General features: G+C 47.8%; 1 protein-coding gene and 1 long non-coding RNA gene across 29 annotated transcripts in view; one reads left to right on the top strand and one right to left on the bottom strand.

Moving 5' to 3' along the window:
• Positions 1–21,093, bottom strand: part of LOC118506454 (heterogeneous nuclear ribonucleoprotein R) — a 52,750-nt gene extending 31,657 nt beyond the window's left edge. For 3 of the 28 annotated variants that reach the window (XM_036043614.1, XM_036043613.1, XM_036043618.1), the window contains exon 1: positions 5,011–5,341. In XM_036043614.1, the coding sequence (XP_035899507.1) occupies positions 5,011–5,068 (58 nt within the window). In that variant the 5' untranslated portion in view covers positions 5,069–5,341. Of the gene's footprint in view, positions 1–2,198; positions 2,218–2,716; positions 2,736–3,818; positions 3,902–5,010; positions 5,464–7,901; positions 9,371–10,367; positions 10,937–11,918; positions 12,117–17,302; positions 18,652–19,278; positions 19,301–20,042; positions 20,246–20,269; positions 20,589–21,078 lie in introns of those variants that run through there. The other 25 variants (XM_036043615.1, XM_036043617.1, XM_036043599.1 and 22 more) reach the window with 24 other exon arrangements.
• Positions 6,145–11,665, top strand: LOC118506456. Its single transcript, XR_004905506.1, has 3 exons — positions 6,145–6,512; positions 6,650–6,922; positions 11,593–11,665. It is a non-coding gene; the product is annotated as an uncharacterized LOC118506456 (long non-coding RNA).
• Positions 21,094–23,850: the final 2,757 nt, after the last annotated feature.

Below are 23,850 nucleotides of genomic sequence, written 5' to 3' on the forward strand. Positions count from 1 at the left end.
CCCCCGCCCTTTCTTTCAACCATCCGCTCTTTCACACCCTTACGCACAAAGAAACTCTCGCGCGCGCGAACTCTCGCATCAACTCTCGCGCGCTCTCCACACGCACCACGCGTTGATGCTGCCGGGCGCTTTATCGCGCGTTGCGTAGCGAACACAATCGATGCTGTTAGTCACCGACCAACAGAGCGAAAGGGCTGTGGAGGGGGAAGGGGATGACGGGTGGCGCGGGTTTGCAAACGCTCGGTGCCATGCCGGTGCGTAGGCAAAAATTCGCGCGTCTGCTCGCAAAGTAGGTCACGCTGACGGGGACCGCGTGCGCAACCACGTACGCCTGTAGTGGTACGGGCAGTGCGTATAGATTAGCACGCAATGTGTGGCCTAGATCAACGGTTGTGATGTGCAGAAAACCGGTGCTATGGGGTTCGGTGGTGCTGTTTTTGCGCATGCTATTTTGCTGTTGGTGTGTGTGTGCGTGTGTTGCGGTTTTTTTTCTCTTGTTTCTTTATCGTTTGTGCTTTTCTGTATTGCGATTTTTTTTGTTGCTGCTTCCTCTCCATATTTTTTTGGGGAGTTTAGTTTTTTTTGCCGCGGGGAAACGAACCCCTAACACAAGGGCGAGAGTGTGCTGTTTTTTCGGGGTTTGGTTGTGTGTGAAAGAACGCACCGGAAAACAGAGGGGGGGGGGGGGGGGGGGTGCGTGAGTGCGTTTCGCACAGTCGCGTTTGTTTCTATCGATTCCGGTGGATCGCTTGTGTGCGTGCGCAAATAATCATATTTCGGCGGTCCAAAATCAGGCCAAGGTCTCGGGGCGCGAATGAAGCGTACGCATGGTATTTGAGAGCATGCTTTCGGGGAGGGCCAGACACAAAATAATCTAGTCGCGCACAAGCGATGGTGGTGGTGGTTGTTTGTGAATTTTTGTGTTGCCGTTTTGCAAAGTTGGCTCAAAGCGGCACGCACCGAGCGACGCTGACCTTCGCCTTTACTTTTGCATCTTTTTCTTGTTGGTGGTGAAGTTTGCTGTAGTGCGAAACGGATCGAAAGTGAAAACAGAGTCATTTGCGATTCCGTCTTACGATCGCAGTGTGTTGCGTGGTGTGGTGCAGGTTAGTTGGGAGGAACTTTAGGAGTTATCATAGAAACGAAGTAAAGTTCATGGAGTACATTTAAAACGAGGTGTGTAAGGAGTATTAAGGGCTTTCGAAGATAATAGGAGACTGTTGGAAGAAATTGTTTTCAAACGAAAGTCCTCACACGAAAGAAATCACAATCAACTTTAAACCTCCAAAATTGTGGATTCGTTTCGTTCGCAAGGTGGTCAATGTTTGATAGAAAAGTGTAGATAAATTGAGCCTATATCATAGTGCCTATATCATTATATGACGTTAGTCCACAAAAAAAATTGGCTAACTTGTGTGCAAAAGTGACATTCTTCAAAGTTTAGTTTATTTTTTAAATAAAAAAGGGAATATTTAGAAAACGTGTTTAAAGGAAGTGCAGGTTTTGGTTCCCTGACGTGACTTACGGTTGGAAGCAAAAAAAAAAAAAATGCCGTGAGTGTCGCCGTGTGTGTGTGTATTGGATGAGTACGATAGAATTGAGTGCCAAGGGTGAGAGTGCGTTTGATTCTTTTTGCACACACATCACCACAGAAGCAGAACCGCCCCATCCCGCGGCAGCCTGAGCAGTGCGTTTGCGTTTGCGAAAAACTTGCGCAACGGGCTACCAACCTACAACCCACAAACCTCACTCCCTTGCAGTTCTTTTTCTTCCATCTCTTTCTCCAAAAAACCCCATTGGAGAGCATACTAGTGTGCGTGAGTGTGTTAGAATTTAGCTTAAGGGAGAGTGCTACGTGACTTGTTGAGCGTTCGGTGCTTTATGCTCAGAAATATCCTTTTCTTTGACCTGAACTCGGCGGAAAAGCCATCTTTAATTGCTCTTAACACTGTGAAAGTCTGATAAAGTTAAGTAACTTTACTTTATGGCAAAACACAGGGGATGCGTGCCTTCGGCGTGCCGTGAGTGGTTTGTTAATGTGGGTGTTGGAGTTGGAGCAGTCCCGAATTAAAATGGTTCATCGAGTCCACTCACACATACAAAGACACCTCTTTCTAACACACTAAACCAAACTAACCACCCCGCTTGGGTGGAATCGATGTGCAACAAACAGACCACAAATGCAGTTTCTTTTTTACCGTAGTTCTTTCTTTTCGGGGGGCGACAAAGGTTTGCGAATTTTTGCACACAAACACACACATACACAAGTTATTCACTCCACGTGCGCTCATCTCTCAACCGAAATGGTGGTACGCAAACAGGCAAAATTGCGACCACATTGCGCATAGCGAATTAAACACTTGCGCTTCGACCATTAGACACTTTACCACTACCAAACCGGCCAGCATCAGTCAGTGATGGTGTGTAGTATAAGGTAAAACACACAACAAAAAAAAAGCCACACTCAACCAGTAACATAACACACCACGCACCTATATCGTCAAACATGGGAGTACAGATTATGTCCCACACACAAACACACACTGGTTCACGCACATACACACACACTCAGAGGAAAAGAGAGGTCAAAAAACTTAAGTCTAATGACCTTCAGATACGCTGTTTTCTTTGATTATTTCTCATCAATCGGGTGGTGTTTTTAATTGACTTTGGTCCTGTTTTCGGGTGAATCCTTTCCGATCGTGAAGCTGTGTACCTTTCCGTGTGCTTTTTTCCCCGATGGGACACTCTCAGATTCAGCCAGATGATTGATGTACGGCGTCGTTTTGCACTGCTATCGAAAAAAAAAACCAAGGCCTACTTTGTTTAGCACACTGATTTGTGATACAATTGTGCGCGGAATGTTGAAGTTGTTGTCATTTTCTCTATAAGTCCTCGATAGTTTTAAGAACCGGGTACACAGAAAAAAACACTGAGAAATTAAACGATTTTCGTCCTTATTTTCGTACCCCTAACTTAATCGATCAGACATCACAGTTTTATCGCTAAATTAATCCTTATTCTGGAGCACATTTTACGGTACGAATCTGCCAGCAAGAATCAGCACGCACGCACTAGTGGAGAGCAGCATTCTATCGTCACTACACACCGCTCTTACACAAAACACACGTCCGACTCGGCCGTGGATTCGGACGATCTTCTGTCCGTACTACACACGCGTGTGTGAGGCCCACACTATCTTCAAACCGTGACACCCTTAACTCATCCGGAAACGATAGGGGGGGGGGGGGAGGGGTGGAAGGTTGGTTTCAACCCATCGATTACTAGCCCGCGCACAATGAGTGTATCGGTGGTCCTCTCAATACGAAAAAAAAAAATCGTTCCTTACAATTGTCGAGGGTTGCTATGTTCTGTAGCTTCTTTTTTTTATGTCCGACTCATAGAGCAGGTAACACACAACTTGATCAAAGTAGGTGGTTTTTGTGACACACATCTGCAAAATTCGCACAATGGAAAAACCTCCGGTTATAACGGTATTGACATATCAACCCCCTCCCTCCTACACATCACTCCCTAGGCTGGGCGATAGGACCGGCACCACCCACGCATAATTCGCAATTCGTTTATGTGTGTGCGTAACGAGGAGATCAATATTAATTGTATTTATCTGATAACAACATTACCAGCAAAGGTTGATAATATTGTAACCAGGCGGTGGTCGTGAAAAATTGCCAACCATTTACAGCCAAATGTTGGGCCTCGATGGAAAAATCCGAGTACTTCACAAAATGATTAACCTAAGTTTTTTTTTCTGAACAAAACTTTGTTATACGATCACCAAAATCTGTGTCCCTTACTTCATCCCGTCTTTACAGCTTCTAAGCCAAGCGATGAAACGGACGATTCCGACGATTCGGTACGTTCACCGCTTTCCTGCCTTACGACCACTGTTGTAGCGCGCGGGCGCGTTCCTACACACGACCTACTAAAGAAGCTAGCGCACCGTTAAGAAAAGCAAGAAATTCGCGCATCGCGGCGAAGGCACGTCCGCATCGAAAAAAAACCTTACCCTGCTCCCAACCGGAGTGCGTCCCTCCGCCAAGCTCAAGCTGCGGCGAGAGATTCGCGAAAATTTTTGCGAACTAATTATCTTTCGCGAGCGACGCGCGCGTGGCCAACTACCCTTGCTGATTGATTGTGTGTGTGTGTGTTGGGGAGGGTTTTTTTGTGTAGTTCCTGCGTTGCTCTTATTTCCACGTTTAGTTGTGTTTGTTATACTGTTGCTTTCGGCTGTTTCGGCATCCCGTTCGCACACATTGCAGATGGGGATGGTTTTGCAGAGATTGTGCGAAGATGTGTGTGCCTGCCGTGTGTACCTCGTTGCTTCCGATGATGGGCGCTTGTTGTGGCGCAAATCGTGGGGGTTTGAATGGGTGGGGAGGAGTTGTAGGGTTGTAATGATTCAACGACGCCCGGTGGTGTCGGACCGGCGGCAAGGAACGCGAAAAAAGATCCTCAATTTAAACGCACACACCATAAGTTCGCGGATATGTGTGTGAGAGCGCTGTGTTTTGAAGGTTATTAACCTCACTCTGGACGCCCGATTCTGTGACGCAACGCGAACGAATGGACCCGTTTTAGAGTGCGTTTTTCCACTCGCACAGCAGCGTGCTGTCTCGCTCTAAAGCAATCTCCCAAATATTTGTGGTCCAAGCAGAGTAGCAGGGAATGTTTGAGGGGGTGAGGGGTGGTTTTTTAACAGGGGGAAGAAAATAAATTCTAAACGATCCCTTCTAAATTCTTTTTGACTTGGTGAAGTCTCACGAAAAACTATAAATTCTAGTATTCGGCAAAAAAGACATCCATCAAGTTGCCACCGCCAAAGTAACCATCGAAGGCGTTAAGCGCTACTGTCACTAAGAAAGCAGTGGAAAATATTGGCCAAAGTACTGCCCTCTTTCTCTCACACCACACCAAATCAAGCACAACTAAGTTTTGCCGAGAAAGCATCCCGAACGGCTAGAAATCCCAGCAACCTACACAATTCACCTTTCTTGCTTGGTCTGCGCAGCCGATCAAATCGCTTTTTCATGGTCGAGTGAGGCATCAAGGTTCAGGTTCGCTTCTTCTCGCTCCCTTCTTCCACAGTGTTTCTTCTTCGCCGGGTTTCACTAGTTCCTAACCGACGAGTATGGTCAACGCGGCACTTACACAGTACACTACTCTAGATCACACTGCCGGCAAAAGGTTTTCCTTATTTCTGTGTTTTTTCTCCTTCCCGCTTCTTTAGTTGTCCTGTGGCAGTTCGGAATTTATGCTGGGTTTCCACCGAGAGGACCGGGACGCACACGGTCGAGATGCTTGCCCTCTGCACACACGCTGTAATTTTTTACATCAGAAAATCAACCACACCAGACGACAGATATGACGGAGGCGACAATCGTCGGCAAAGATTGTGATGAACTGATGGGATGCTTCACCGTACTAGTTGCTTTACAAACTGACATTCGGTGATGCGATGTACCCGCAAGTCAATGGCTGCTGGGGATAGGCACGGTCGGAAAGCCGGATCCCCGTCGCAGAAGCCCGTTACCATGGAAACAACTTTCGATCGAGCTGTCAAATGTTTAGCGTAAGTTGCGTGGTGCTCTGGTAGAGAACTTGGAAACTAATTTTACCCGGTTCCGGTTCTGTTTTCGGGGGGGTGATTTTTAATTACAAAAAAGCTTCTCGGTTTCCTTTGCAGATCGTGAACGGAGGGGTCTAGACAATCATTTTGCTGGTGGATAAAGTTGGTAAAAGTCAGCCAACCTCATCCCAACCCGTTCAGATGAAGAAATAGCCCTACCGCCGGTGTGTCTCATCGTGCACGCGGTCGGTGTTCTAGGGTGGAGAAAAAGCAAAACTTTGTCAGCTGTATATAAATCGATTTTCTCCGCAATGTACCGGGAATGCAAGCGAACCCGGAAGCAGCAGTACCGCACACAATCTGGGATGCGCCCTTCCAACGAGGGACGAAAAACTCGTCGCCTTCGCTAGGCTATGTACGAGAAGTATTGCAGCACTCCCGGTGAATTCACTCACCCGCACATACACACGTAAATGGAGAACACACAGACGTGGGATAAATGTTCAGGTTGAAGGCTTCCGGGAAAAAAGGCAGGTCAAAGGAGCGGTGTGACGTCGAATTTCCTCCGTCGCAGACACTCGGCCCTACCCTTCGGACACCGCACCAGACGGCTCCTCGAACAGGAGAGACGTCCCGGAAAAGCACACCAGCCGCCAAACATGTGAAGAAGTGGGCGCCCTTACCCAACCGGTTAAATGCGCACCACGGTCGGGAATTTTCCGACGCAAGTGCACACTACTACACACACACACTCACCCACGAGTACGAATTTTCACGACCGTTAACGAACGGCTGCAGTTCGGCATTGCGTAGGACATGAACATGGGCAAGAATGGAGTCCTGGAGGAAAAAGGACTTCCGAACGCACACATACGAACCTTGGTGAGCTGCGTTAGTAGTGTGTCCCGTCGCACACTAAACAGTAAGTCGCGCTCTTCCGTGTACGACCACTAAACCGATTCCGGTGTGTTGGCACCATAGAACCGATTCGTTTCCGTGTCCCACACACACACACACACACACACATTCTTACTGAGTTTTCTTTATCGTCTCTTTCAGTCGCACCCACTGTCATCGGTCCGACACACGCGTGCTGCAACGCAGCGAATGGCTATGACCAACCCCAACGGCTAGACGGCGTTGAGCCCACTCGTCGGCCCATCGGATGCCGACAGCCATCGGAGCGTGTTTATCGCGCCCCACCCACCCACCGGGAAGGGCGGTTGAAGGAAGTACCGTCGGTTTTTTTGTTGTGCCCTACCATCCGCTTTTCCCGGACCACCCGTTTCGGCAGACATTAAAAAGCGCAGACAAAATCGATATTTTTAGCCGGTGAGACATTCGTGGCCGGAATCGGTAAAGGGAAGAAACTGTCGAGGATGTCTGTGAGTGTGTGAGTGTGTCCACGTGTGTGTGTGTGTGTGAAGGTCTGCTTCCAACACACTGGCGCATTGTGGGCCGTCTGCCAAAGGCAAACCTGTGCCAAAATTGGAAAAGTGTGCAGGTTGCACCACAACAACACAACCATTAAACATGCAGCGCAGAAGGGCATTGCAGTCGGGTTCAATCGTTTACCGGACACTTTTTCAATCATCAAAAATCCAGTCCCGATTGCTTTGCGGAAATCAAACGAAGCTGGAGAAATTCGGCTCATTGAGCGCGTTGAATCCCGCGGCACACCTCGCCCTGGATATCGTTTCCGGGATAAAGGATTTCTGATGTTTTTCTGTACTTGCCAACGACACCCTCATGCTCCATGGGAGGTTTCGGGGAGGTGAAGTCTGTGATGTCGCTGGCCTGGCTGTCTGGAGCCATTTTCAACTCGTCGAACGATAAATTCAATTTATGTCCTTTGGTCGATAAATAATCGCTTAGGTAAGAAGTGTTTCTAATGAGCAGCAATGCCTTGTGGAGCCGGCTTTGGAGAACTCTTGCAATGAAAAAAAAGGGTTCTTAATGCGGGTTATGAAACATAGGAGGATTATACTTTTTCTTGAGACACCGCGAAGGGACAATGCATAGGCCTTTAAATTGGAAGTGATGAATCAATGAGAAAACTAAATGTTTGAGGCGACCAAGTAAAGGGAAAACTGTATCTTGTAGTAAGAACACTTAGGAGCTAGGAAGTGGGGAATATGATTTTTACTACTGTCAAAAACCCTTGCGTAAGAAGCTTTATTTCCCACACAGGAACTTCTACAAAAATAGAAGGTAAGTAAACGATGGTTTCATTTCATGTAGACTCTCGCTACTCCATTACTGACATGATCTTTTGATTTTTCGTTTTAGTTACACAATTCAACAATCTCACCTTCGAGTGCTTCCGGTGAGCAATACACGTGCGAGCTATACAACACCCTCGGAACGAAGGATATAACACTTCCAAGCTAACGAAACACTAGCTAGAATTGATGCACACACTCTCTCTCTATCGCTGACGAAGAACGTCAGGCCACTAGGATCACTTGCGATGAAAACACACGTGCTCGTTCTGGTGCTGGTTCCGGTGACCTGGCCTACATACAAGCCGTCTACCGTGTGTTGGTTGGTTGGTTGGAACTACCCGCAGTGCAGTGCTGGTTTTCCGAGACGTCAAACAACTCAAAAACTCGCCCGACACACCGTCTGTGTGCTGAGCTCCACACGTTCTAGCACTGGCACTTGGAAAAGGTAGCAAGGACGACTACGGCACAAATCGCGGCTTTTGCAGGGTGGCGCACGTACACGCACCATGCGCGGTAACTACGGACGATCGTGTACCACTACGGGACGGGACCACCACTACCGACGGGACACCACACCAAACCGGACTGGATTCGCGTTTCGCGGCAATACGACTGGGCGCTGGGTGTTATGGGCGATTCGGTCACACACTGGCTCGAGACTCGAAAACTGCTCGAAAACTGATCGACGGCAAGAAAAAGATGGACGATAACCAGTGAGAAGCACACACTCTCACACACACACACACGTTCGCCACAGAACCACGATGTTGGGTGCGAGGCAGGGAAAATCTACCAACAACAACAACGTTGAAAAAACCCCGGTGCGCCGGATTGTACCGGCGATGATGATCGAGGTCGGTTGGTATCAAGTCACCACCAAGTGTATGCACATGCAGCTGCAAGGGCGTAGAAAACCGTACTGCTCTGCTTCGCACCGGCGTGCCCGAAGATGACGAACCGTTTTTTCGTACGACGAAGACGAAGCTAGAACCCGACGGGAAGACGCGGCACGGAGACGTGGTACACCACGTTCGTACACGCGCGCAGCAATTGCAATTGTATGTGCATGTGATGCACTTTCTGCATATACAGCGGCGCACTCGCACATGTACACATACGAGCTGGGGAGTGTGTGTGTGTGTGTGTGTTTGCAAACGCACACAGCTTACGTCCGGTTATGCCGGCAATGATGATGATGATGATGCTATATGCGAGCTACAGAGTTCCCGTGTGTGCGAGCAGGACCGGACAGGGCGAGCGAAACCATTGGCATTCACTAGCCCTCGCACACTACCGTACCAGTCGCCAGTCGGAGGAATGTGGTTGCAGAGCCCTGCAGAAAAAGGTTGTACAAAACACACATTTTGCCGGTTCCGGATGAGCAGGAGAGCGAGCGAGCGAGAGAGAAGCTACCGTGTAGAAGAAATAGTTTCCTATTCGCCTACAACTTCCGGGTTTGCTATTCCGGGAACTCTTTCGAAACACCGGGTGCGGGACGATGTTCGGGAAAACTTTATAGGTGAGCCACCCTTTTTCACACCAGCAACTCACCCCAACTGGCCTCAAAAGGTCGATTAGCGAGCAACAACAAAAAAATCGTGGAGACTCCCGGCCCGGCAATCGCAGCAAAACGCAAGAAAACGCAGCAGAAGTACACACAAAGGGGCGAGATATCAAGACGAAAGAGAACGAAAATGCACCCGGCCAATAGAGATAGAGAAGCGGAGGGAGGAGGGTACCGTGTGCAAAGCGCACAGAGCAAGCATACAACAAAAAAAAAAAAAAAAATGGTGACGATTATGAACGAACGAGAGCGAGCGAGGCCCTCTGCCCGGTCGTCCACTCACACACACACACACGCGTGGCGGGAAAGAAGCGGGCAAGAAGCATACGGCAAAGAAAGCACCTCGAAAATGCGCGGCTGCATGAAACCCGAGCAAATATCAATACACATCATGCGAAAAAACAAAATGGCGGCGGCGCACATGATGGGGCCGCATATAAAGCAAGATGTGTGTGCGCTTCTTGCCGCGTTCCGACGATTATGCTGCACATCATCACCATCAGGTTCGGGTTTTTCGGTGGACAAGACGCCGCGATCACTTGCAAGATCGAGTTTTGTTTTGGACGAGAGACAGATCTTTCAATCCATAGGCCGCCATTGGTGATCGTGTTGATATTAATGGAATCTAAAAAAAAAGTGTCACCAACCAGCGGCTCTGTCTGTGTATCTGTGTTTCTAATGCCTAAACCCAAGGCCTCCCCTTCTAATTCGAGCAGCACGCGATTCGAGCAGTTAGTAAACGCCTTGCCGACGTTGGTGCGAATCGTCAAAATGGGAAGAAAATGCTGGATCCATGCGTGCATGGAGCACTCAGAAATACTGATCGTTGGGGGGATGGCTTTAGCATCGCTATCTTTGAATCTTTCTTATCTTTCACCTTCTCCGATAATGAGGCTCTTTTCCTGGACGAGTGGCCTACAAAATGAGGTACGATCATGTTACTTTGCATGTGGCATGGGATTTTTGCAACACACAAACCATCACTTACCGCCCAGTTTCTCTGGCCTGTCGGATTACGTTGGCCTTTCCTGCCCCTGTTGATAAAACACTGCTTCCGGATACTTCAAGCGCTTAAAAACCTTTTTCTTTCTAAACCGATCACACAAATTAGCACACTAGTCGCACGTATTCACGCTCGGCGGTGAACACACACCCACCCGCTCACATGCACGCGCGCACACTACCATAAACGCACACACACACGCACGATAGATACATCACATCCACCCCTCCCTTTTCCTTGGATGGTAAAATGGCGCTGGAATTGGGAGAGCAAAAATATTTCCTGCTATGATAACACGCTACACAGAAAGATCGCAACGCATTTGGAAACGGCTGCGATGGTATCCTTGGACACGTGGCTCAAGAAACCGCTTAGCAACACTTCTGACGGACGCTACACGTCCGTCCGTCCACGCACTCTGAACTGAACAAAAGCACGCACACACACGCACGCACGCACGCACACGCGGTAAGTCACGCACAACACGCGCAACCGAACTTCCTTGGCCAGAAATCGAGCACTTTCCGTATTGGCAGAACAAAAAGACCAGACAAAACTAAATAAAAGCAACCACCAAATCACTCCCCCCCCCGGTTTGCTCCCACCCACACACCCACACGCCGGTGCTTGGAAAAAGAAGAAAAAAGAAGAAAACTCGGTACGGAAAATTCGTGCAGATGATCGTGGCGAGCGACAGCCAATAATGGGTGGCACAACTCTATTCGAGCTGTTTCGCAAATGATCCCAATTGACCAGCCACCACCGCGATTAGCTTTCCCGGCCCACCGTCCGACGGGAACTTTCACCAATCGTGCCCATCACTTTTCTCTTTAGGGGTTTTGTGTATCACACACACACGCACAAACACACGCAATTTTTGCACCGATTTTCATCCAACTCTTATGGCGGTATTCCGAGCGCGAAATCCGATTTTCTCCCTTAGAGGGTGGCGACGATGTAGAACAAAAAGTTAATCCCAATTGGTCGCCTCAATCAACTAAACGACTGACGCAATGAGAGATGTGCAAGATTGAGTTTTCTCTTTCTAGCGCAACGTGTTGCGTACTGTGATCGGATTGGAGAAAGCAAATTGCGATCTTTTAAACAAAGCACACCGAAGAAGATCCTTTAACATCACACACACGCACACTCCACTTCCACTAGCTCACTTGGCTAATAATGTCCTTTTTTTTTAATGCTTTCTTTGCAGCATGATCATCGGAGATCGGAATTCGCACTGGCAAACTAGATTTCTCTTAATGCTACCCCAGCACCAACCACTCACACTCACACCTATACGCACAGAAACGCTAGGAAAGTTGGCAGCCCCCGGACACAAGTAGGTCACAGCGAGCTGCTGTCAAACGGATGGCAAGTGTGCTTCAGCAGCAACAGCATCATTCACCACCCAAAATTCCTGGTTCCAACCCAACACTCGATCAACCTGATCCTGTGTGACCCAGGGAAAATTGGTTGACCTCACAAACAACCCGACCGAACGGGTGTGTATCCTCGTTTTTCCACGCTCGCACTCACCGGAAGCTTTTCACCGCGCGACTTTTCTCGACGCGACTCACACGCACCAAAAAAAAAAAAACCTATACAAAGGCGCTGATGCAGTTTTTCATCATCATCTCACGCAGCGAGCACAAAGAGCAACAAAAAAAAAAAACTCCACGAGCCACGGCGAGATTCCCTTCGAGCCGGCGTACGTGTATCGCGGCGGCAAGTCATCCGACTAGGGCTAAGCAGCGCACAAAACTAACCGGCCACCAGTGAACCTTTGAGCCCTGCTAGCATCACCACCACCATCGATGGGCGATTCGTGCACACACCGCGACGGAACACCAACCAATGAATGACCCGCGGACAAAACCGGGTTGGGAGGTGAATGGGAAGAATTGGGGAGGGTTTTTTTTCTTCGCTGCTGCCGAGAAAAATCGTACAGCGCGCGTAACCAAAGCCGAAAGAAAAAGGGGTTTTAAAATGTCCAAGCAAACAACCCGGGGTACGAAGCAGCAGCAATACGGAGGATCAAATCTTAGCCTTTTATCACGTGCACACACACACACACACACGCAACTGGACGCTAGCTCGCTTCCACTGGTGGTTACTGGATTTCTGTCCATCCCTTTCGGTTTTCTTCGCTCGAAGCACATAGAAACCTCGCACACGGTAAGTCCCTTTTCTGGCGTGTTGTGCCACCACGGAGTTCGCGGAGTCCTTCTTCCGCTAATTTTTTTTTCTTCCGTCCAGCTTTCGACACGGTTTTAGTTTTTTGTTCTCTTTCTACTCTACATTTGTGATTTTTCTTCTTCCCGCTTGATTGTATTGTGCTGTGGGGTTGTATATAGTATAGAGAAAAGGGAATTCACGTCACATCGATTACGAACGGCACAACGGAAAGCCAAATCGCCCCAAACACGCACGCACACAAGCATAAAACTCACGCACACACACACACACACGCTACAAAGATTCGAATTTTTTTGGTGGCCAAACGCAAAACTCGGTACACGGGTAAAAGGCTTTGCCGGAAAAAGTACCTTCCGAGAAGAAGGTAAGTGTGGAATTGAGCTCCGATTTGGTTGGCCGTCGAACACATGGAACAGCAAAAAGCGCTCGAACGAACGGGGAACGAGGAAAAGAAACGATGGGGGGTACTGAAGGGGGGAGGGGGTCCAGACACAGAGATGGTTGGGGGCTTTGGAGGTAGGTAGGATGATGATGCAGTGGTACACGAAAAGGAAGAACCTCTCTCTCTCTCTCTTTCCCACCCAAAGGGTAAGTGTACGCACCGCCTTTTGTATGTATGGAGCATGGAAACAGTCCGATTTTCGAGCTGGCAAAATATGCTCGCCAAAAATACCAACATAACTGGCAATATATGAGTGTGTTTGTACGTTCTTAGTACACGAACACACACACATCAGCACGGTTGTTGTGCGCGTCACGACTCTTTTGTTTTGGGGGATGGTTTTTTGGTGCCCATGGACACTCCAAGTGGCTTGCTGTCAAAACAGGCCTCATAGCAGCGAGCTTCGGTTCACGACAATCGTTGTCCGTGTGTTGGTGAGCAGAAAACCTCCCCCCCCCCTCCCCTCCTCCCCGCACAGAACTGTCAATCGGGCTCGGGAAAGGTGGATCCATTTGGGGTGGCTAGACACCAAAAGTCGAAACCAGCAGACGCCCGTTGTCGTGGAAAACCCGATTGCCTGTCACTTGTAGCTGAAGGGCCTTTACCCACCGTTTTTAAAGGCCAACCCTTCAAACAGCCGCACAGGACATAAGCGTACCAGCGTAAACAAATCACACACAGCGGACGCTCGCTTCCCTTGCCGAAGCGTTCTATGTCACCACCCAAAAACCTTACTCCGGCAAGAAATCCGGCTTTCCGACGACCCCGACGAATGGCATGGACGTCAAGCACCGTCACAACATCGATGAAAGGGCGCAGAACAAAAAAAAATGTGCCGGCAACACTCGGGCTGGCTGTTCGGTGCTGTTGAAATGTGAAGGAACTTGGCTCGGGTCGGCAACTGCACAACCACCACAGACACAGCTCGCACGCTAAATCACACGCATACCTCAACAAAGAATTCGCGAAAGAACTCACGGGGTGTTGGGGAAGTCGGTGGGAAAGGAGACGGGACGGGGTGTTGCACAGGGTGGTCCGATCCGACTGGTGGGTCGTAAATCTGGTTTGTATGGATTTTGCTTACAAAATGATGCATTTTTTCAAACGCATTTTATGGGTAAAAAACCTTTGAAAAAGTTTTATTTTCCTTCTAAGACAGTTCTCCGAAAGGGGTTGAAGTTGAAGTGAGTTCCGGTCTGGTAGAAGCGGTTCGGATGGGGCAGGGTGACGGATGGTTCGCGAATTTTAGCACTGAGTTCCATCGCACACAGACTGAGTGAGTGTGCGAATGTGTGCGGTTGTGTGCGAATTCGCAGCGCTGTGAGTGAGTGCCTGGTTGGGTGAGTGACTGCGCGATCCGCGATTGAATCGGCGATACATACGCGGATAGGTCGCGTCCGCATCATATGCAACATGAGCGATTGGTTGTACCGAACGGTTGGTTGGAATGTGGTTTTGTGCGGTAGAACGTTAGAAAAATATTGATTCGAATAATTTACTTTTACAAAATAATATTTTATTCAGTTCGAAGGTCAACTGAAAGCTACTAGGCGCCTCCATCGGGCATTGATGTCTCTTTTTTTGCTAAATATTTGGTATCGATTCATTGGTGAGTGAATTTCATTCGATACTTTATTTCAATGTTTTACTTTACATAAATCTAGTTTACTAATTTAGTAATTATGTAAATCGCAAAACTAAAAAATAGAATTATTTTTTATTGATTTTTTTATTCCAATTGCATATAAAAAAAAATCATATTAAATTTCCCTGACTGGTCACACACACGCAACTGACAGCGCATAAAATGTCACATCAACCCCACCTTATCAAGCTGTCAAAACGGAAAGGTTTGCCGACACGATTCATTTTGCGTACAGTGGTGCAATTTTGCAAACCAAAACACACAAGATTTTATATATCCGTCTGCAAAAAAAAGACCATTTCCACCCTAATAAATCGCATTCCTCCGCAGCATATCTACCGGAACATACGTGTGATGGAGATGGAGAGTTGCACAAATCTCTGCCTTCGAAGCAAAGGCACTCGCGCAAAACACAGCAAGCGCATTCTAATCTTACCCCCGTACAGTTTTTTTTCTGCCTTCTCTCTATTACACGGCTTATACGTGCAGTGGTGCATCTTGTTCGCTCGGCTGGCACATACACAGTTCACCAGTACGCGTCAAGGAGCCGGGTGGACCAAGTGTGAAGAAGGGTGGCTCAATGATACGCAACCCATAAACACCCGGTCAGGGTAGTCTTGTGAAAACTGCATTGGACATTACAGACACACACACACACACGCGCACACACGGGCAAAGAAGCAGCGACCATGCGCGAGTGAATAATGTGTGTTGAGTAAAAATGGGTTTGGAAAAGCGTAATAGAAGTACGCGCTCGCGTAAGGGAATGTGCAAGAAGCGCAAGCCAAACAGCCTGCCGATGGAATGCGAATGAGGGAAAAAGTCCTTGTTTGACACACACACACTCACACAGAAGCACGCATGTTGCAAGCGTGTTGAATGTGCAGAATGTAAAGAGCCTTAAAGGATAAACTGTGTGTATGCAAATTTTTATCCCTTTTCGTACGCGGGCACGTAAAAACCCATACTGTGGCTTCCGATTTCGTGGCAAAAATAGGGGTTTAACCGTGTTCGTCATTATTTTGCCTCGTTTTTTTTTGTCTTCTCCACAACATTCCATCACTTGTGTCGCGGACGGTTCGGAAGCTCGGGGGTTAGTTTTTTTTTGCTCCTGTAGGGGTAGCTCTCTAACTGTTAGCTCAACCACCACCTCGTACATCTATAACTAGATTTGTTTCGAGCGACACACATCGTGCGGGGACAAAAAAAACACGCACACACGCGAGCGATATGGTGTCACATGTCGGTGACGAAGCCCTACAAAGCTTCTCTGTCGGATGCACCGGAGTCGTCCATGTCCGTTGTACCCCATAATAGCAATAGACAAAGCGGAAGGCCTTGACACTTTTTTCTTGCTGTGCCTTGCCACTTAACTGCTTACATAAAGTGCATAAGTTGCAGTTGAAGATACACACTCCATTGCGACACCATCGTTGCACTTCTGGCCATAATGGGGTGTGCCGTTGCTGCCCCTTAGTACGAGAGCTGCATTCCGTTATCCAACGGGTGATGTCATCCGGTAGCAACAGATGATGATGATGATGATGATGATGATGTTAAGTGATAGAAAGCTTGAGCGGCTTGAATTAGCTCTCGTCTAGTGAGACGATAGCATTCTAGACTAAACATTCATCAGTTGAATTAATACCTTAAGGGTATTTGCTAGTTTTTTCATCCTTTTCCCTTTACTTACAAACTGTACAATAGGACATCTCTGGACAATTTCGTACAAATAAATCCACGGCCCTCATCAATTCCCTCTGGCGCGCTGCATTTCTAAGCCCGCGTGCAAATAGACGAGCGCAGGAGCGCATTGATAGCGCACAGCCGTAAAAGGAAATAAAAGTCGCGGAAAAGATAAGCCACCATTGCCGTACACAAACATACGTAGCTGTCACAGTGCTTGTATGCATCTTCACACTTCACACAGTTGGCGATTGTGTGTCTCCTATCATCGGCAAACGGTGTGCTGCCATTCTAGCCCGTTTTTGAGGTTATGTACACACACGCACACGCACACGCCTGTTGCACTTCAGTAAAAGCTGTGCAAATATGCAACGATGCTGCTATCAGCTCTGAACGGCCTCCCCGTAACCCCACGTTGATATGGAGCAAAAGTGCAGCTTAAATTAGCACTCGCGCGCTGTGTGCCTTGCTGGTGGACGATATAAAAGCCTCCGTGGAAAAAGCAGCTGTCGATGATGTACGATGTGCTTGCCGGTGTGGAAATGCCCATTTTTCTGTTAAATTGTCCCCATTAGCAGAGCGGTGTGTCGAGCGAGTATCATCGCTCAAGGCCATCCGGTATGCAGTACATGCTGCTAGACGAACAGCGGTCCGATGGCATGACGTGCGCAAATGCATTTCGATGCATGTATTGCTGTGCAATTGCATGCACGATCGGCAGCTGCGTGCAGCTCGTCCAATTAACGAACCAGCAGTACCAGTTCTCTTCTCCAGACCGGATCGGCATGGAAAAAAAATGAGCATGCTTTCAACACTGCCCGCTTAATCCATGCTCCATAAAAATGATAAATTAATAATCGTTTCGAGCCGGCCTTGGCAACCGCATGGCGCAATTTACAGTATGAAGGTATATTTTGTTCTTAAACTACCTATAACCGATCGTCTACTCACCTCAAAAAGCAAATGCGTTTGCAAACCGATATGTCTGGAAGTAAGGAACTCGACCGTAAAACCGTATCCTAGACGGTGTCGCTGGCGGTGTTTCTGGCTTGCCTTTTGCTGGCCTGCTTCACCGGGCACTAGTATCAACACTCTTCACACACACACACACTTTAGTACTGTTTATGTTTGTTTTCCCCCGGAACAACGGTGCCGTTTTGCTCGTCAATGATGGCCGGGTTTATGTCGGTTTGCTTCAAGGCAAATTTCAAATTTAGAACTCGATTAGCATTGGCGTGTGCGAGAATTTGCAAGCTGCAAGTTGGATGAATTTATGACCGAATGGATGGCTGGATGATGATGATGAGTGTCGCTTGTTTTCCGTTAGTTTGTTACAAAATGAATTGTCCACTGCTGAAAGCAAGGGAAAGCGTCCGGAAAAGGTAGCAGCTATCTCGGAGCTCGGAAGAAGCAAGCGGTGCTGCAAACAGACGGACTCCTGATAAATACTATGTTGCCAAGGTGAGTTTATCTGCCTCGGGTTCTCGGTGCTTTGTCGGGTAGATGACGGTGACGGTGATGACGGAGGTGGTGGCTTTTGTTTGCTGCGAGGCGAAAAGGAAGCTCCGATTCGTTTGCGGGTGTTTTCCTATTTAATCTTTCGGTGAGACTTTTGAGTTTTTAAACCAATGCCAATCTTCCTTACGATGCACGACAAGCGGCTGCACCCGGACATGGAATACATTGAAGATAGGGATGCACCGTTCGCTCAAAGACAGAGAGAGAGTCACACACACACACGAAGCCAATAGGTTGAAGCGACCACGATCACGTGGCCACCGAGTGACCGGCGGCAATGCAGCTAACGATGATGATGAGTGATGATGCCGCCGCCGTTTAGCACTAGATGGCGCTAAAGGATGGGTGTTGTTCGTGTCCGTGTTTTTTTTGTGTGTTCGGTTTGTCACAGTTTGTTTCTACGTTGTCTTAAGTTTTGAGAATTGTTTCACATCGATGCGTTTAGCTTTCTTCCATCACACGCAGAATTTCGCACGTTCGCACTGTTTGTCGCAGGGAAGTTTTGCTTTACTTTCGCCTTACGCCTAGCACACACTTTACACACTAGAGCACTTACACACGCGCATTCGCACAAGCACACTTACACCAAAAATTGTGTTACACTACCGCCTGAAGGCTGATCTTCTCGAGGCACCCGATCGCACGCTCGTCGATCTTGTCGCACTAGTAAAGGGCCGTTCGCGTCGTGACACCAGGCACGGAAACTGTGGCGTCTCAAGAAGCATTAATCACCGCCGAAACAATGAGTATATAGGCAAGCAAAAATCTAACGAAAAACAAAGCTAATAATCACGAATCTTGAAATGCACACACGCGATCACTGAAAACACACACACACACACTGGTCTTGAAGGTGTTTTTGTTGTTGCTGTTGTTAAGATTAGTAATTCTTCTTCAGCTCACTAACAGGCGGCTGATAAGTAAGCGAAGACGCCAGCAACAGACGCCCTCTGGCGGGGGTCTGCTAAAGCTCGCACAATCTACTCGATCCACATCGCTCTCGCTCTGTCTTTTTCACACGCGAATAAGGGGGTTTGGGTGGTGTTAGGAAATGGGGGGAAATTGGCTGTTAGTTAAGTTGTTTTTTTTTATCAGTCTCAGAATCCCGGCAAGTGCATCGTTCCTAGTGCATTATGGCGATCGTGCGATCAATGGTGGCGCGGGATCGTGCTTTATTGCTGTCACTGATGACGTTCCGGCTTGCGAAGATGATGATGATGGTGGTGGTGGTCTGGTGCTGATGATGCGATCGAACAATCCGAAACACATTTTTGTTATCGAGAGCGAGTGTACTATTGCATGTTGGAGCCGAAATGGTCGATTTTGGTTTTCTGTTTTCTGTGGGATGGTTTGCGTTTTTCGCTTTCCAAAGACAGCAATAGAGCGGTGTTGTTAGAGCCAAAACGTACTTTTTGAAACTATTGCATCGCACTGGATGGAAATGAAGAAAACGGTAGGACGGATACAGAGACAGAGAGAAAGAGTGGGTTAGTAATTGTTTGCCAGACACGGAAAAGGTATTGTTAGTTTTGCGTGAGTTAATGAATTTTTCCAGAAAGCAGCAGAAAAAAAAAGCAGAGAGGAAGGAGGGGAAAAACAGGCTGTTGGTTGGTTTAATTTTCCACTAGAATAGTCCTTGCGTCCTTGCACCGGAGTCTCAGTTCTACTGTGAAGTGTATACGTGTGGAAAGGCTGGCCACTTTTTTCCGTTTTTGGATAGTGCTTGTGCACCGATGCACTACAAACACTATGCACTTATAAGCACCCCCCCACACACACACACGTACATCCGCACACGAGTACACTCACAGGCACGCGAACAGCAAATATTACGATAAGGAAAAAGCCGTCGGGTGTCTTTTGCTGTGTTCCACAACTTCACAATCGATTTGTCTAACTTCAATGTCGAAGAAGCGTTATTTAACTGTCCGGGTTCACTTCCGGGTGATCCGATTTTAAAATTATTCTCAAAGTTGGTGTTTGGTAATTTTAGCATACATACACACACACACTTCTTTTTGCCTGTTCCTTAATCCATAATCCAAAAGAACCACCTTTGCCAGCACACTCACGCAAAACGGAAGGAAAAAATCCACATTCACCGGGGAGTTTGGTTCTCTTGCTTAAGAAGCACTTTACAGCGTACAATTATGACCCAAAACTTCAAACTGACCGGTTTTTACTCTCCTTTTGTTGCTGAGTAGTTAGTTTTCATAGGCACATTTTTAACTTTACGGAGGTTTTTTTCTCTCCTCAATACACTGATTTAGAGCGAGGGGTTAGGAAAATTCACTGCTCGGTCTTGGGGTGTGTTGTATTTTTTGTGTTGTCACTTTAAAGCCCCCTTTTCTATTCTAAACAACTTTGAACAAAAAAATCACACTCAAATTCAAAACCCACAGCAAAAAAAAAATAGCATTACAATACCCAAAGCACTGACACACGCTGTTCACACTGTTTCGTCGCCAGTTGGTTCGCGCGCGCGTTCTCGCCTGATTGACCAAACACGGGGATATGGGGATTTCGGTTTATTTTTTTCTTCTTCAGCTTGCTTGCTGCTAGCCAGGATATGCTACGGGGATTTGTTAGAATGCAACGCGACGGCGACGACGACCACGACTCGATTACTCGACGTTCTTGATCGTCCGCGTTTCACTTCACTAGTGCACCGGTGTATGCGAATGCGCTTCGTCAAGACCCGGTCGCGGTCGCGTACGGATATTTTTTTTGTTGTTGGTCGGTTCTGTTTGCTGGTGCCCGGTTCGCTCTCTCTTGATTGCTTGTGTGTATTTGCCGTTTTCCCGTACTTTATGCGTGTGTGTTGTGTTGCAGTCGGGTTCGTCTTGTGCGCGTTACTCTTTCGCACTCTTTCTCACTCGCTCGCACACACACACACATTCCCGGCTGCTGTTCGCGCGTACACCCTTAAAAAAGCGGTGTTTGCGAGTACGAAATACGCCAAGAGGAAAAGATGGTGGCCAACCGGACGGACGGAGGGGGGGATCTGCTTGTTGCCGTTCTTTTCTTGCAGCTTTGCGTCGCCTTATGCTCGCCGGTCCTTCGTCAATTCCCGGTGTTGGTTTAGCGATTTTGCACACACACACACTCACACACCGATAGCAGCTTGGCAGTGAAAGAAAACCGGGTCCGTGTGCACAAAGGAAAAGCACGGTGTGCTTGGATGTTTTTCTCTCCCTTTTTTTCCTTACTGCTGCTGTTGTACCAGGTTGCCTGTACTTGGGGAGTGAGAGGAGCCCGTATGCAGTATGCAGTTTTTCTTTTGGGCGAAGTAGCAAAAAACGCAACACACACACACACACGCGCGCAAATTAGTGAGCGAACGTCTTGCAGCTCGATGCAGCTGCGGTTGTGTGCAGGCGCGTACGAAAAACGTCGGCTCCATCGTTTTGTATGTGTGTGGTGTTGGAACGGGGAGATGCATTCACCAACACATTGGCGCTGCATTGAGCAGCACGATCACACCTTACTGCACTGACAGAGTACCGAACTGCATTTCGTTTAATACGTTTTGCATCGGTCGCATGGTGGGGGGGGGGGAGATGGGAAGAGGAGGCACGATTAGGAAGGGAAGGGAGGGACACGATAAGCGAGCTCGCTTTGTACGTGCGGTGTGTTTGCTTCTGCAACACCGAACTAGAATCACAGAACAGCAATCATTTGGTGTGGTTATGAAATCGAACGATCGTGGGGGCCAATGCGAAATGGAGGCGCATCATCTTTCATCATTAGCCGGTGCCTGCTGCAGTTTACCATCACGGTCACGATCTGGCGCCGAGCCTGTTCGTTTTATTATCAATTAAAAAAAATCAATAACAAAAAAAGGGGGCTGTTAAACAACTGTTGCAACTTAAAAACGATAATTCCATTTTATCCCACGACACACGATGATCAGCAGGTTGAACTGTGCTGGGCTTGGTTCAGGAAAAAAAAAATCGTGCTGTGAAATTTCTAAACCTGACCCTTCGGCATCGTGCTTTTCCCACCGGACCGAAACATGAAATTAAAATGTATGTAGTGCGAGGGGAATAATTTTAGAAGCATAAAAAAACTAATAAAAATTAACAAAAAATCGTGCCATTCTTAGGCTTGGATGTGGGCCCTGTGTTGGGTTAAATTAAACCAAAAAAAAAAAAAACCTTCAAACTCCCGGACTAATTGAAGGGTTGATGGCAATGGGCAATTGCGCAAAATTTGTTTTCCCCCGTTTTGTGCACTGCTTCCACCGATACTGAGCGGTTCGGTGTGCATGTGTGGTGTGATGGTATTTTTTTTTGGTCTTCTTCTTCTGTTGGTGTTCCTCGGTGTGCAAACATGTGCAACGATCCGTGAGGAAGGTGGTTAACCAGAAGCTGACGGTGTCCCGTAACCACAGTACCACCCTAAATGCTCACGGTACTAGGGGTAGCCCTAGGATCCGGTAGGTCTGCACCCTGGCAGGCAAACAAACCACTTTGGTGGACCATATGGAGGGACATGTACGGGGAGTCTTCGGACTTTTGATTCTGAGAATGGAATTAGAATTAGAAGGGTTAATGTGGACATTTTTTTTTGCTGTCCTGTTTGAGTCCTGCTTTTTGTCCTGTTTGTCTTACGTGAGGGTCGACCAGAAATAGCCAGAAGAAAGAACTAGGTCCTACCAGCAAGTGCACAATTTCTTGCCTAACTGGATAGAGTGTTTCTAATTTTAGTTTGAAGTATAACTAGTAGTTTGAAATTATTTAGCTGAGTCCTTAAACATATCCTCCCTTCACATCCAAGGGCCGATCTTCGATCGAGCTCACATCAACCAACACACATGATCATGATCGTAATTGAAGCATCAGCAATTGCAACGGCCCAGCTCACATTGCGCTGCATCTCCAGCTTCGGCTTGGTATTGGTGGCGTTTTTAGAGTTCTGAGCTCGCTCGCACTTACACCACATGACACACCACCATCAAGGATCGTCGCCGGGCGAGCCTTTTGGCCGTCGTCGTCGGCCGGCGGTATAAAGTAAATCAAAACTGTCTTTTCCCTTCTTGCGGCTGCCCTTTTGTTTGGGCGAAGGTTTTCATATTGTGCGCTTTTCTCCAACCAGGTCCACCGAACCAGTTTCCGGAACCTCCTTTCCTTTCGCTACCACCCAAGACCTCCTCGCCCGCTCGTGTGCCGCACGATGACGTCCGTTTTTGCGCTCGAAATGTCTTACTTTCCAGTGTTGCGAACGGCCAGAAGAGGACTGCGTGCGTGTGTGTGCATGTGTGTGTCTTTGCATTTCCAAACCGGCAGATGGGTGTACATCGTTTGCAGTTGCAGCACACCCGAAAAAAGGGGATTTGATGTGTGTGTACGTAGTTTTAATATCAGGTACCGGAGAAGACAGATTTTCTTGGAGCATACTCCTTGTTGGCCAGCGTACAAGATGGTCGATTTTGGGCGCAACCAATACCAATGCGGTACCCCGGTTCACACAAACACGCACGGTCGGCGAGCGCAAGGAGGATTGAACCTGTAAGATAATCTGCCAGCATCTTTTCAGCCAACCAGCCGAGGATCCATTAAAGGTCGCCGGGAGTGTATTAAAAGTTGGGAAAAGAAAAGACTCGATTAAAATGGGCGAATAAAACTGAGGGAAAGAAGAAGAAGATTCATAGGAGGATAGGACAGGGACAAAGACGAAAAATGCATTCAAGCACAGGGTGCGTAAGCTGTGGATCCTTTGCGATCCGTTGTATGCATGATGCAATATTATTTCTTTTGGTGGCTTACAATTTATTGGAGATAGTTACTGAATGATGCTTGGAAATAGAGACTTTGAAGTAGCTGGAAGAAGGTGATCATCATATTTCCCTTTGAGTCACCCTGTTAGATCAGTTTGTCCTTTTGCTATCGAGTAATGAGACAGAAGAACAAGGTGGTTTCCTTCCTCAAATGACGTCCTTCCTCAAAAAAAATGAAAAAGCGTATAACGACTCCATCCAT

The sequence above is a fragment of the Anopheles stephensi genome, chromosome 2 (genome assembly GCF_013141755.1).
Source record: "Anopheles stephensi strain Indian chromosome 2, UCI_ANSTEP_V1.0, whole genome shotgun sequence".
Taxonomy (NCBI): Eukaryota; Metazoa; Arthropoda; class Insecta; order Diptera; family Culicidae; genus Anopheles; species Anopheles stephensi.